Below are 14,092 nucleotides of genomic sequence, written 5' to 3' on the forward strand. Positions count from 1 at the left end.
CAAAAATCATATCTTACAGTCAACCACAAACCTCCTATTTAGAGGCTGGACACCATAAAGATGTATCTGTTGGCTACTCACAACTATCTATGCATGTGTCAGGATAGTAGAGCTGGTCCAAACGTTTGTTCGCAAGCAGCAAAATGGAGACACTCTCACTTTCAGTTTATGAACCGAAAACTATATTTAAATTTGCATACTTTGATGATGGTATTAATAGTCACAGTGATAAAAGCCAAGCTGGGCCACACAATTTTGTATGGGGCTTTGACTTTTACTAATGAACTGAAAGGTGCTTGGGAGAGGTATTTCATAATTGCCTTAAATTCAAATGAAGCTTACCAATGTTATGAGCAGTAAGCCTGGTAGGACTAGAGCTGGGGCTTTTAAGTATGACATCCTTTATTTATTATTGCCCTACCCTCGGAGTGCCCCTCATGATTCTTTTTAAAAGAAGCTTTAGGTTGAATAATTGAGTAGTCTTAGACGACTTTAACAGTGGTTAGTATACAAATTGTTGTGGAACAACTACAAGTTTGTGTAGAATATACCATTTAAGCTCATATACTATTTTTAAAGCTCCAGTAAAAGATAATCTAAGTGATCTCTAATTTTCAAAGAGATTATGCTCCAAGTACAGAGTTATATATATATATATATAAGAGAGTCATCAAAAAGTGCAGTGAAATAAAAGTTAATGAGGCTTACATTTCAGCTGCTTCCACAAGCTGGTATTAGAGCCGCTTGGCGGAACAACTTAGTTTATAATGGTCACTGTTGCAGCTTACGCAGAGCTAAAGCAGAATCAATACTGCATTTGTCTGGGAGTATGAGTGGAAAGGGTCAAATTATCAGTGCAGCTATTCCATCACTTAGGAATCATGAAAATCAAAGAAGCTGTACAAAAGTATCAAGAACAGATTGCCTGTCATTGAGAGAATAATAATTTATAGATCTAATATGGTTAAAGAACAGTGCTGGAAATCCATAACTGTAAGAGTACTGTGACAAATGTATTTAAACCCAAGTATAGTTTCATACAATTCAGAGCGTTTATTGTATGTCGGTACGGCATGAACCTGGGAGGTTTTACTAAAGTGATTAAATATTCTGCACTGAGGGAGGAAGTAAAAAAAACAACAACTATACAAGGGATTTATGAAAGGTTTTTTTCTTTCCAAGAGATATTTTTAAAGAATAAATTTGAACAAATAAAAGTGGCTTTGCTTAAAGCAGAGTTCTTCAATCTGTGGGGCGCGCCCCCCTGGGGGGGCTCGACACCGTCTCAGGGGGGGCGCACGCTCCTCCGTAAATCTCACCTTTGTCCTCCACTGATTGAAGAAACAAACTGCAGAGTGGAGCTGCAGGGGCCCGAAGAAGGGGTGAAAACCATTAAAGACTCATTAGAAAGAAAAAGGTCTTTTAAAGCCCGGGCAGACAGGTGGCGTCGAACTTAAACTGACGTCACTGCAGTCAGTGCCCACTGGTAAAGTTAATTGACTTCCTGCCGCCGCGCTTTTTAAAGTTCTGTAGAGCTCCTGCTCCTTCTAACCTTGCCGCAATGCTGCCCCGTTTTTAGCGCTAGTATAGAGGATTACAAATATTGCATTTGCTTTAGGCAGTGCAGGGCTGCAGGCCAGGCTAAGAGCTGCTGATACAGCCATCTGCGGTAGAGAAGTAAAATCTAAAGCAACCGGGACCCAGAGCCACCTTCCGAGCACTTCTGCCCAGTGATGATCATGATGAATAATCAGTAAGTGCCTGGGAGAGGGTAATGTATTAACTGTTGTGATCAATTGCATGTTAAAAATACTTCTCCGTAACTGCATATAAATTGCAGTTACAGTACTGTCCTGAGCTATGTGATTAGGTCATTGTAGGTACTAACGCGCTAACATTTGCAGTGCTTTCCGATATTTATTTCCTCCCTCAGCCTAAGCCCCTGCCCCAGCCCGGGCCCCTGGTAACTGTAGTTTTCTCCTGAAAACATTCAAACTCCTCATGAACGCTACTAGGTGTGAAGGGTGTGGGAAGGAGGTTGCTGGCCTTTTACTTTTCTCATGGTTATGCATATACTGGCGGGAGGTCCTCGCAGCCCTCTCGGTCATGATAGGATGTGTGTGATATACCGTAATTATGCAGCCCAAATAGTGCTGAGACGGTCGTCTTTCTGCCCGTGAGACATTCTTATGCAGTGATTGCTTAATGCTATGGGAAAGGGCATTTCATGCAAGAGACGAGAGTCAGTCTGGAGCTGAAGTAAATGGCTCCTAATCCAGCTAGCCTGAACAGGAAGTGCTCAGCTGTAGGCGACCCAGCAAATTTGTATTTTAGTGAATAAAAGATGCACATTTGGTTTTCCCTGGCTGAAAAGGATTGCTTTAATCAGTTATTTTTTCTTCTTTGAAGCAGCCCTTTGTTGTTTTTTCCTATCTAAACAGAGCAATAATACATTATAAGGCTGTGCCCATTTTAACATGCCTGACAGCCAAATTATTAACCCCCTATCTTCCGAGGCAAATTATCACGTTAAAATTGTAACAAGTTATTTTATGTGCTGTCTTTATCTTTATTGATACATATTTGGTGTTGCTGTTATATTGCTGGTACTTTCACAAACTGACATCAATTGTGCGCTAGAAACAAAAAATAATTACACAGTTGGCAATCTTGTGGAGAGTGCTCAAAAGGATTTCATACAGAATGTGAAACACACCTCTGAGAGTCTTAAGACACTGGCATCATGTCTCTAATGTGTTAAGTGTCTGGTGAGCATCATTCACAATATTGACCATTACAGTCTTGGGATTGTGTCCATCATAGAAACGATTATAGAAACCTGACTGGAAGTTATTTAGTAGGTAAATGTTTTAATACATGATCTTCCCTTGTCGGAATTCACTAAAGTTTTGGTTGTAAATGAGCCTCCTCCCCTTGCCACCTCCTCCTTTTTTTCCTTTTCTCAGCGGCTACCTGATTTTGTATGGTGGCAGAGCCTTGTGGGCTACAGTTGCTTTCATTGCAGATAACTTTGAGTTTCTGTGGGGAGTGGAGCTTGGCTCATGGAAGCTGATGCCGAGTTGCTATGAGTTGGTCACCTGTGGTGCTGTCCACATCAGAGCAGCCAGGATGATGTGATGGAGTATCAGTAATGCAGAACACACAGAAATCAAAAAATGGATTTTTTTTAAAGAGTACAAATACAAGGCATTTTGCTTTTTCCATGTGTGCTGCACAAGGCAGCACACATGGATGAATCAAAAATGAGGAGAAATAATGCATTTCTCATAGTTTTGCCAGCTTAAGACCAGGTTTTCCCTGTTCTTAATTTTAACGCTGCCTCACTTTTACGCTGCCCTTGTAAATAGGGCGCAACATCAAAAACAGTGCCTGTTGCAGTGGAACGCCCACTGCAACACCCACTCCCACCCTTTCACGCTAAGCATAGTTTGAAAGAGGGCCTTATTTACAAGGCAGCGTTGTGCCAAGTTAAGTGGCTTAACTCTGTTGTGTAAATACGGAAATGCCCCATCACCACCACAATGTCTTAAAAAGTGACGGTGTGGTGTCTATAGGGGCTTGTACATATGCCCCTGAGTATGATGAAACTATGAGTAGCACTATAAAAAAAATTATATGTTTGCCAGAAAGGTGCTATAGAGAAATGAGGTACATTGTTGGTGAGTGGTAGTGAGGAAATTCATGTAGAAGGAGGAAACACTCATTGTTTTGAACATTATTTGCCGGATATGGCCCGGGATATGTGGGTGGCGGTCAATTATGTAGTGTACCAGATTCCAAGAAATATCTGTCAGGTGGTGGGGGGGGCCCGACATTTAAAAAAATTCAGCTGGGGGGGCTCAAACTTCAAAAGTTTGAAGACCTCTGGCTTAAAGAGTCTGCATGGGGACAGTTTGGTTGAGTACACAGTTTGCTTATCTGTGGTTCCCAACAGGAAAGATATGTTTTTATGTATAACTGTTGAGTGTGTTTTTATTGAAATGGTGTTTAATAAATCATCAAAAATTAATTAGTGACTAGAGCTCATATTACATATTGATCCACTTTACATTGCCCTTATAAAGTCCATCCTGGACTTGATCCAAACAACTGCTCTTCTGACATCGGCTCTGACTTTCCTTCAGTTATTTTTGCATAAATGTTGCCTAGACTTTCAAGTAATGGCATTACCCTAATGCAAGACGAGATGTGAATATCATAGGCTTTAAGAACTGGAGTCAGTAGGTGATGCCTACAGAAAGAACAGTAATGGGACTTTCATCCGAGACTGGTCCATGGGATGGTTTATTCACAAGCAAGATTTTTAGATTTTATCTGTTGTAACATTAGAAACTTGAGCACACAGAGATATGTACAATGTATAGTCTGCTCCTGGACTTATTGAAGCTACTTGACGGGTTACAGAATAATATGGTCCTATAATATTATGCAGGGCTTATGTGACACAATGATGTGGCTCAGTAAGCAGGAGCCTCTCACAGGCCATATGATGTAGGCTCCATTTTTTCATTTCTCTCCTAGTCCTATCAGGCAAGACATTGAAACATCCATAGAAAACTGGAGGTGGACTCATGATCAACATTGTTCTCTAATCACCCTATGCATCTTCCTATATAGTTGAGTTATGAGAAAAGAATAACTGGCAGCTACACCTACCTGATAAAATCACTGTATTCCATCCAGAAAACACCATCACTACTTCCGTGAGCCATCAGCTCTTGTCGCAGCGGGTCTGGCCATTGGGTCCAGTCATCTGACCACTTGCCGTTCCAGGAGAAGCGTCCCCAGGGGTTGCGGAGCCGTAAGAGCCTGTGATGAAGGGAGGTAGAAGCATGTAGACCAGGAAACAAAAATGCAGTAGTGCTAAAGGGGAGCAGATGTGACTATGTGGCATGCTGCCTTCCAACAAAATCAGGGACAAGAGTCTGCGGAAGAAAAGACTTCCTCTCACCCAACTCAACTGGGTATAAACCGTGCTGGACAACGTCTTCCCAGCTCTTTATGTAAGATGGCATCAATGTACAAGATAGAAAATGGCAAAGTTGATGCAGGAGCTCCCTAGAAATAGGACTGAAAGTCTACTTGTAACAGCTGATGACACAATCATAATGAGGTAACACTCCAAAAGTGGGGCATAGAGGCGCTAATTCACAGTATAAAACATCCAGGGGTTAGTCGTGTGCAGTGTTTTTCCAGTACCTCATAAGTTTATAGGACCTAGTAGCCACCATCATATGTGGACTCTGACAAGTAGACAAGGAGAGAGTTTAGCGTTGTTTCTAGAAGAAGAAAAACACACTTGGTAGTCACTCTTGGGAAGACAACAGATGATGTTTTCCAAAAGAGCCCTGATGTCAAACTTTTGGCTGATAGGCAAAAAAAAAAAAAGAGATGGGGCGATAAATAGGGACAAAGTTAAGAAAAAACGGGAGAGAGAAAGCGATAGAAAGAGAGACTCATGGAAATGTAGAAAGGGAGATAGAAAACAAATAAAGGTGGGCGCATGTCAATAACATCTGCTTAGCCTTTAAGTGGCATAAACTGAAAGCAGAAAAGGGCTGCCAGCTGGAAAAAAACAGCTTCTCAGTAAACCAACGTCCTCGCTATGGGGAATGCAGAGGCTGTGGACTAAGGAAGGCCTCTGGTAGGAGAGCTGCAAGCTCTTTGAACATAGTTGTATGATGGTTATACCAGTTACACTGTGAAAATGTATCCCTTCGATAATTAACAACCAAAAAGCTAAAACTCATGAGGGTACTAAACAAAACAGATTAACCATCTAATGAAATGAGGTAGTAAGTTAAGTACACAACATTGATGAGGAAAATAATATAGGACAATGCAATTAAAACAAAGAAAATTTTCAAACCTCACTTGCTGCACGTTTGTCTATATGCATTAGGTAAGGGGAGTATAAATAGCACCAGACTCCATCATCCTTATGTTTCTGTGCCCCAATCAAATACTTACCGACAGTTTTGTACATCTCGCACGTCCAGGATGGAGTAGGCATGCCTTGGTCGGAGACCAACACTCTCATAAGATGAGTCATCCACCTTCATGTTACCCCCGCCGCAGGACGCGCCCATCAGAAACCTATATGTTTACAGAATTAGAAGAAGCAGGGAAGAGGATGAACATGGCACCCATTATCTGCATCCACTGGTTGGTGATAGGGTGAGGGTGCTGACGGAGAACACAACAATATGCATTAGAGCTGGGAAGCAAAAGGTGTATTGACTGTACACTAGAAAATGGTATCCTAGGACTGAGGTGCAATGGTAGTGTAGTTTGCTGGTTCAGTGATAAAACAACAGGAAGTAATTCAGATTGCAATTAAAGTTCACTGAATCATTAACGAACTAGAACCAGAGTAGCATTAACTATAGCAAGTTAATGCTAGAATAAGGCATCTTAACATAGTAATGTTTGGATACAGCAGTGGAGTATCAAGAGTGCTGTAGGTAGGCTACTAAACTTGCTTCATTCCGCTTTACCCAGGACAGCATAAATAACTCTCCCACAGTTCCCAGCGTTGCTTAATCGAGCTTTTCCACAGTTAAAACCCCAAGATGCAGGATATGTTAAGCTAAATTATTGACAACATAGCTTCCTATAGAAATCAAAGCAACACTCCACTTTTTTAATTTAAGCAACACTGGAAAGAAACCTCAAGATAGATATGGGGTGGGCTCTTAAAATGCATAAACAATCCGCAATACGGTTTCAATCAATCATAAAAAAGAATTATCCCACAACAGCAGACATATAACATAACATGATTTGACCAATCCATGAAGAATATCAAATGTTATCTTGTAGGGATCCAGAATATCCCCACTGTATTTTAAGTGGTTTTCCAACCCCAATCTGCTTCCCCTTGATCATACCAACTGACTTCTAATTTGTGTTTTACATTCTTTTGATAGAAAGTCCACTATGTCATCACGATTTTACACCTTTTCCTCAAAGCCTAATTTCATATAACTTGGAAAAGTTGCATTTAAATGTTGGAAGAGCTAAAAATATATCCATAGACTTCGAACCAGAGCTACACTTCATACATCTCCCCTCACGTCAGTAGGAAAGTTATTTTTTTCGTTTACGAAATTGCTCAGGAAATTGCATGCAATAATATTAATCTTGAAGTGGACTTTACCGTCCTGGCGAATTTCCAACTTGATAGTCGCCAAGATGATAATAGTCCCTGTTGATAAAATACCAAAGTACCAAACTGTCAACCGGTCAATTAGTAATTCAAAAAAGCAGACTTGACGAATTAAACATGGACCTCTATGAAATCTTGTGTTCAGAGGCAAACAAAAAACGAATTGTTCAGACAATTTTTAAAATCCCATGGATTAAAAGAACATTTTCAATGTAAAAGGAATAAAATTATGTCAAGGCTTGCAAGATGGGTGCAAGTTAGTATGCTCCTTTGCATTGCTCCCTACACTCTCCCTGACGAGAGAGGTCTAGTGGAGTTACCTGTACATGCCAATTCCAAAGAGCGTAAGAGATTAAGGACCCTGAGCAGAGGAGTGGCAGAGTGTCTCAGTGTAGCAGGTACACAGGAGCATGGTGGCTGGACTCAGCACTGGAGGGAGAGGAGCCAAGACGGCAGCTCATAAGGGGCTTGGAAAGACTCGCCCTCTCCAGCACCCAAAATAAACACCCCGCACTGGTTGAGTCAGCAGGGCACAAAGCACTAGACTCCTGGCTGAATGTGGTGGGATCTTGGAAACGAGGGACATGGAATGCCTTGGAGACGAGGATCTCTGGGACATAAAAGTATGGTATTGTGGAGACTGTAGCATACCACTGGACAGCACACACGTTTCTGACACATTCTGTGATCTGCACCAACAATACAGATACTTTGCTTTCCATGACTAGGCTCGCTGCATCTTCCTCTAAGGAGATAAAGAGACAGCAATATTGAATGACGGCCCTGTTATCTGAGATTAGGAGGCATGCCTGGTCTATCACTGTTGCCCAAATGCAATGGGCCTGCTCTGAAGAAGATAACATTGAAAAATAAAACATAAAAAACCTCTATGAATGAGCCAGTAGAGGCAGTGAAACAAAAATGTATTGTTGGCGTCTATGTAACTGATGTGACGTAAAAGGCTCTAGTGATAAGAGGGAAGGCTAAATCTTTAAACACACAAATAACTTTTGTGACTAAGTCAGCATCAAACTGCAGAAATGGGGGACGAAATTCTGCAGGGCCCCAGACAGGTAAAGGAACAGCACCATGGGGAAGGGCTCTTACTGTCTAGCAAAGGGTCACATGAACGTCTACGTCTAGGTGCCCTCACCTTAAACCTTTTACTTGCTTGTTGGCCAAGGAATTTCAACTTTAAATGCCTTTCTTTGTTTACTGTAACCTTCATTCTGAAACCTGACCTCAATGCAATTTAACATCAAACATTAAGGGTACATGTGTTCAAAACGCATTGTCACCTGTTTTTGTCTTGTTTGTGCTTTATAAAATTGCAAATCAATAGTCAGTCATATAGGTCTGTTCCAACCTCTGTAGGAGGATCGTGGAAAGAAAGAGGGAAGGGAGAATGTAAAAAGGAAATCTTGCGGAAACACAGGAAAATGGAGGGGAAACACCCGCTAGAAATTATATATACAAAAAGGTTCCTGGAGAACGTTAGGTAGAAAGAGGAAGTAAAGGAGAAGGGTGCAGTGAATGGAGCCCACGGGAACAAGGCGACAGATGGCAGGAAAAGTTGGAGTGAAATGAACAGTGGGGGTTACGTTCCTTCCTCATAATATGGAGAAAAAAATTACTTTCAAGAGAAGAGTGATTTGTAAAGAAAAAAATCTAACAAGGCAAAGGAATCACAAAATTCTGCAAGTCTAATTTAGCCACTCTTATTTTGTCAAGATTGCCATTCATCTAGACAAAATTGTCAGGATCACACCGAAAAAACGTTGAAGCCATCATATTAGATTAATCTGAAAGGGTTTACTAATATGGTGCACGTGGAATGCTTGCAGGTATTACTATACCACGTTGAGACAGTCACGAACTAGTTCTAAGTGTGATTTCTCTATCTCATACATGTGTTTCCACTGCTGTAGCAATCCCTGTAAAAGCATAGGAGAGAAAAGTGTACACAAATACTGACTGCTATGAGATTAAGTTCTGAAGTAATGTTCAGAGGTAGCTAAATTGATAAGTCCAGGCTTTCTCTAGGCAATAGCACACGAACAAAAATCTCTAGAAAGTGAAATCCCAATCTGCACTATTACATCAAAGAATCTCTCTTTCATATAAATAAATTATGTCAATAAGAACAAACACAAAATATGGTGCCAGTGACTAATGGGGCTCAATAAAGACTCCAAAACTAACTGTTTACATGCTATTCGTTCTACTTCACTGAGCTGCCATAAGGCCAATGTCAATCTGCAGTCAGCTTTTGGGTGCCATGGGAAACTTTCAATGATCTCTTGGTATACTATAATGTTTATTACAGGCTCAATCAATAAGGCAGAGATGCCACACAAGAAATACAAAATATATCACTTTGAAAGAATATGTCGGATGATATTGCAGATTCAGATGCAAGACACAGTGGGCTGAAGTCCCTACACAGCCGATTTCAAGTCAAAACAATTCAAATGTTCCGTACACCCAGCACCCAACTGGAGGTCCCGTGCAGTGCTGGCCATAAAGTTTGGCTTTTAAAAGCTTGTAGCTCAATTTAACTGAACAATCTCAAATTTGTCACATGGATGCAGTGTCAATATCTCAGACAAATTAGGACCAAAAAGATCCCACTAAGTTTAACAGGTACCTTATAAGTAGGTAAAGGCTTACTTGAGCTAGCCCCACAAAGACATCTTGCAGGAGCACCAAACCTCGAGTGTCTGTGTCTTGGAACAGGCCAGTCAAGAACTGCAGGTTGCCAGGGCACCCACCGGATCGGGAGATACACTGGACACACAAGCATGACCAGTTCCTACTAGTAGCTAGACTTTAGAGCCTTGGTGATAAGCAGCATCACATGTTGCTATCTTCAAAACCATACAAGCTATAGAGGTTCAGGAACACTAACTACAGACCCAAGATCTGGGGTGAAGAGAGGCTTCAGTGTTCTCTGAGACTAGATGAGGCAAAGACAGAAATGTTAAAGCACAAGTGTGGTGGAGTATAAAGAATGTTAACTAGGGGACCACAATAAAAGACAAGCAGAATGCCACATCTAGATTGGACAAGGGAATTCCACAAAATGAGCCATCATCTTGTTCAACTATGACACAATAACCGAAAGGTCACAAGTGACATGGTCTACTTTCCATCTTTGACTGGACTTTACCCTTCATTTCAATCAGCAGAGGGTTCCATGTGTCAAACACTCAGTTTTGTGCATCATTATAATTTTTAAGATGCTGTGAGTCTCAGTTTCAATTACACGTAACACCAGCATTCTACCATTGCCTGCACTACCACTCCATATGCCAGCAACCGGCACTTTTTAATCCAAAATTCCTCCCTGACATACTCCTACATCGCAGGACTTTCAAAGCAAATAAGACCCCATCAACTTTATACCAACCCTCGTCCTCTTATATGTGTCTATCCGGTCCACTAGTTTCCAAAACACAGCAAGACACCACAACTGAAGTTTCAGGTCTTACACTGACACTATTTTTTTTTTCAAGCAGTATATCCATGGCAGTACGTAATCGCATTGGAAGAGAGGCAGTTTTACAATCACCCCGAAGAGTCTCTGCTATCATCAGGGGGCTGAACGCACTCCGTATATAATAAGCCTACACGATGCCCACTCAGTGAACCATTAAGCCACTGTCTGAAGCTGACCTGCAATAAAGTAAAGCTCGAAGTACGAAACTCCCAGTGACGCAAAAAATGGCTGCTGCATTTTTGTGACCTGTGCTTGCACTACAAAAATTAAAAAGTTACCATTTCAGCAGCTTGCCAAGGCCAGAAAGATGGCTTTGCCAGTTCTTCAGGACAAATCATCTCCCTTGAATACTTTGATAACCTGCCCTGATCCGTTTTAAACCAAAAAATGATTACACCATTGGCTTGTTCATATACTTCTGTTTTGGAGGATAATGGAAATACAGTGATGGCAACTGAATGCCACGCTCCTCTTCCATCAATCCTAAATCCAGCGTGACTGGAACGAGCTTCAGTCAAAGTATAATGTTTACTTCTGACATTTGCAAAAAAACTATGTATTTCTCTTCACTGCCTCACTTTCATATGGGGTTTCTTACATCAAATAAACATGTAAAAAGTGATGGAGGCTTTTGTCAAACGATTCCGTAGCAAGAGGCCACATTTTGAGCAAAATTGGATGGAATGCAATCGCTGCTGGCTTTTGGGAGCCTTTATCAAAGGCAAACTAAATCCTCCAAGGCTTAAATTCACAAGGGGCAATCTTGCACGGGAAAGATGGGGGGCTGGGAGGGGGTCAGAATCCATATAACGCCCACAATCAAGGGTCTCTCTACAGTGACACTCGAAGATCTGAGAAGTCTAGCAACATAACCTTTCCAGAGGAAAGGAACTTTGGGAGATATATGTCCAACGAATAAGGGTGCTACCAAATAGCGTTTCCTCACACAAACATTGCAACAAACTAGAAGACCAAGCTACAATGTGAACAGGTTTTTTTTCAAATACATGCATTTCTGAAAAATGATTGTTTATATCAACCAATGAATCAAGAAGCACAAACAATACACAATTGACACAACTAACAAAATTGAGTACTGTATGGACCACAAGTGTGTTAAAAACACAAATCTGCAATCTTAACAACATACTGCTAGAAAGAAAGATAATCGATGAGCTGTATTATATGCATGAGACCATCCTCAGGACAAAAGGGAATTCTTATGGATTAAGTGTCCCACTGAAGGACTAAGTAGGATGGTTCATCGGGTCTACCCCAACCACTAGAAAACTGAAAAGAGGCAAGGATACTGTGCCCAAAGTCAACCATAATGAATGAAAGTCCTAGACCCATGTCACTCAATGCAAACACATGCTGGTACACAATAAAATGAAATTAGTGCATCCACTGGAAGCATGCAAATAAGCTAGTCAAGTGCAGTTTCCAGGCTTTCTTCCCTTGTTCTTCTCTAACTATTCATTTGTCCTAAACATATGGTTTTTATTGCAACATTAGTGTGAATAAACATTCCTTTGGAGCCACCCTTGGTTGTACCACTGATAATTTGTCTGTTTCCCCGCGGTTATTGGGCTGTCCTACTGTTTGATTCTCTAAAGATATCTGTTGAATCTCAGCACTCGCAAATGACCTCTTGCAATTGAAAATTCATGTTGATTTCCTCATTTAATATCCAATCACATGCATAGGCTTTAACGTGGTCCACTTATAGTCTTATGTAAAGGTTAGAAGCACTGTTTCCTTGTAGCCAGATGATCACTTTCTTCAAAATTGCATTCTGGTGGAGATAGGAAATGCAGTCTTCACCAAGTGGCTTGTGGTTGGTGGGCTGAAATGGAGCAGGACCAAGGTAGAGCTGCACCGGGCTGGTTCATGGCCGAGATGGCGTTGTGAAATGGGATGCAGCGCCATTTGGTGGAAAATTGCCATTGTGGTCTGTATCTAGAATCAGGTTACCCTCTCTGCTGTAACTCACACTTCTTACTTGTGGTGAGCCCTGCTGAGGAGGATTCTGTCCTTCAGATACTAGATGGTCTCCAGGCTGACCCCTTTCACTGGTTTGCACGCTCTCTCTAGACTATGGACTGCTGAGAGCTAAGCAGTCATCCTAGGCTTTTGGGCAGGGGCTAGACTGGGAGCTAAAAGCCACACTGAAAATGTTTTTAATGCCAGTTTCACGTAGCATAAAGCAAGCAAGTGCAGCCTGTGAGCCTTGCCATCTCTCAAAGTGGGTTTGTGTGGATGACTTCATGATTACTTACTCTTAATGGGACCAAATAAGAATAATGGCTCTGCAAAATTTTCACTAAGAAAGTACTTTTCACTTGCAGGTCTAGTTCAACATTTCAGTACTTCAGGGAATAGTATATGTATATTATAGAAGAAAATTGCGAGTTGTATCCAGAGCGTTTTCAGAGTTGAGTGGACTGAGGACTCCTAAGAACACCATGTTCAAGATTATAATAAGTGGCAAACACTTAGACAATTTTTTCCCTCAAACTTTTCAAAAAGAATGAAATACACAAGCTATCCATCCTGCTGTATGCTTTTTTTCTCCAGGTTAACATAGAAGCTTTAGTTCCCATTAACACGCGGGGAAGGAATATGCCCCCTCCATTCTCCATTTCAATTCTCATTTAGTCTTATTTGTAAGGGCTACACCCCAAGCTTTACTCCCCCAATCACTTCCTTGTACCAGAGTCATCAGCCCCACACACTTCTAACCTTTTATTTACCTCTTTTCCAAATCTTGTCATATACAATAATAGTTATTTCACTTCATGTGTTTTTTTTTCAGAGAACAATGTCTGCCCTCCTTCCTCTTCCTGTACAAAAGATGGGATACAAAGAAAAACTACCACCATATTAGTTCTACAATTGAAAACATTATTTGAAACCCTGCCACCATTATCTGTCTGTAGAAAAACTAAATATACATGCAAATCCTGGGTACTTAGGAATTACAAGATTTAAGATTTTTTTATTTCATGCCAAATCTGGTCTTTAATAGCAGGTTCTGTTTTTTCTTTGTTCTTTTTTTATGACATTCAGCAGATTTTAAACAAAAAGGTTTTTTTCCCCAATTTGCAAACTGTGGTCATCAGCTGGATTCTCCAAATCAGTTTTTCATTTAAAGTATAACTGATCTCTACCTTATTTAAGCCACCAAAAATCCTGGGATATTCAGCATGTCATGGGTAGACCCATCACTGTTGGCATGAATTCTACCACAACCAGATTTACCATTGCAAAACGGGAGGACACCGGCATCAAGTTCAAGGACTACAGAGAAGACCGCAGCTTGGGATGGGAATCCTGACGTCAAGGAAGCATCAATACTATCTGAGGTGTTTCACAGACAAAAAGGAGCCTGATTGACAACACTA

At 41.0% G+C, this 14,092-nt stretch overlaps 1 protein-coding gene across 3 annotated transcripts in view; it reads right to left on the reverse strand.

Moving 5' to 3' along the window:
• Positions 1-14,092, reverse strand: part of CAPN15 (calpain 15) — a 374,161-nt gene that overhangs the window by 64,007 nt on the left and 296,062 nt on the right. For all 3 annotated transcript variants that reach the window (XM_086941170.1, XM_086941172.1, XM_086941171.1), the window contains 2 exons: positions 5,992-6,117; positions 4,678-4,830 (listed from right to left, as the gene is read on the reverse strand). In XM_086941170.1, coding sequence (XP_086797296.1) covers positions 4,678-4,830; positions 5,992-6,117 — 279 coding nt within the window. The remainder of the gene's footprint in view (positions 1-4,677; positions 4,831-5,991; positions 6,118-14,092) is intronic.

The sequence above is a fragment of the Lissotriton vulgaris genome, chromosome 10, assembly GCF_964263255.1.
Source record: "Lissotriton vulgaris chromosome 10, aLisVul1.2, whole genome shotgun sequence".
NCBI classification, from domain to species: Eukaryota; Metazoa; Chordata; class Amphibia; order Caudata; family Salamandridae; genus Lissotriton; species Lissotriton vulgaris.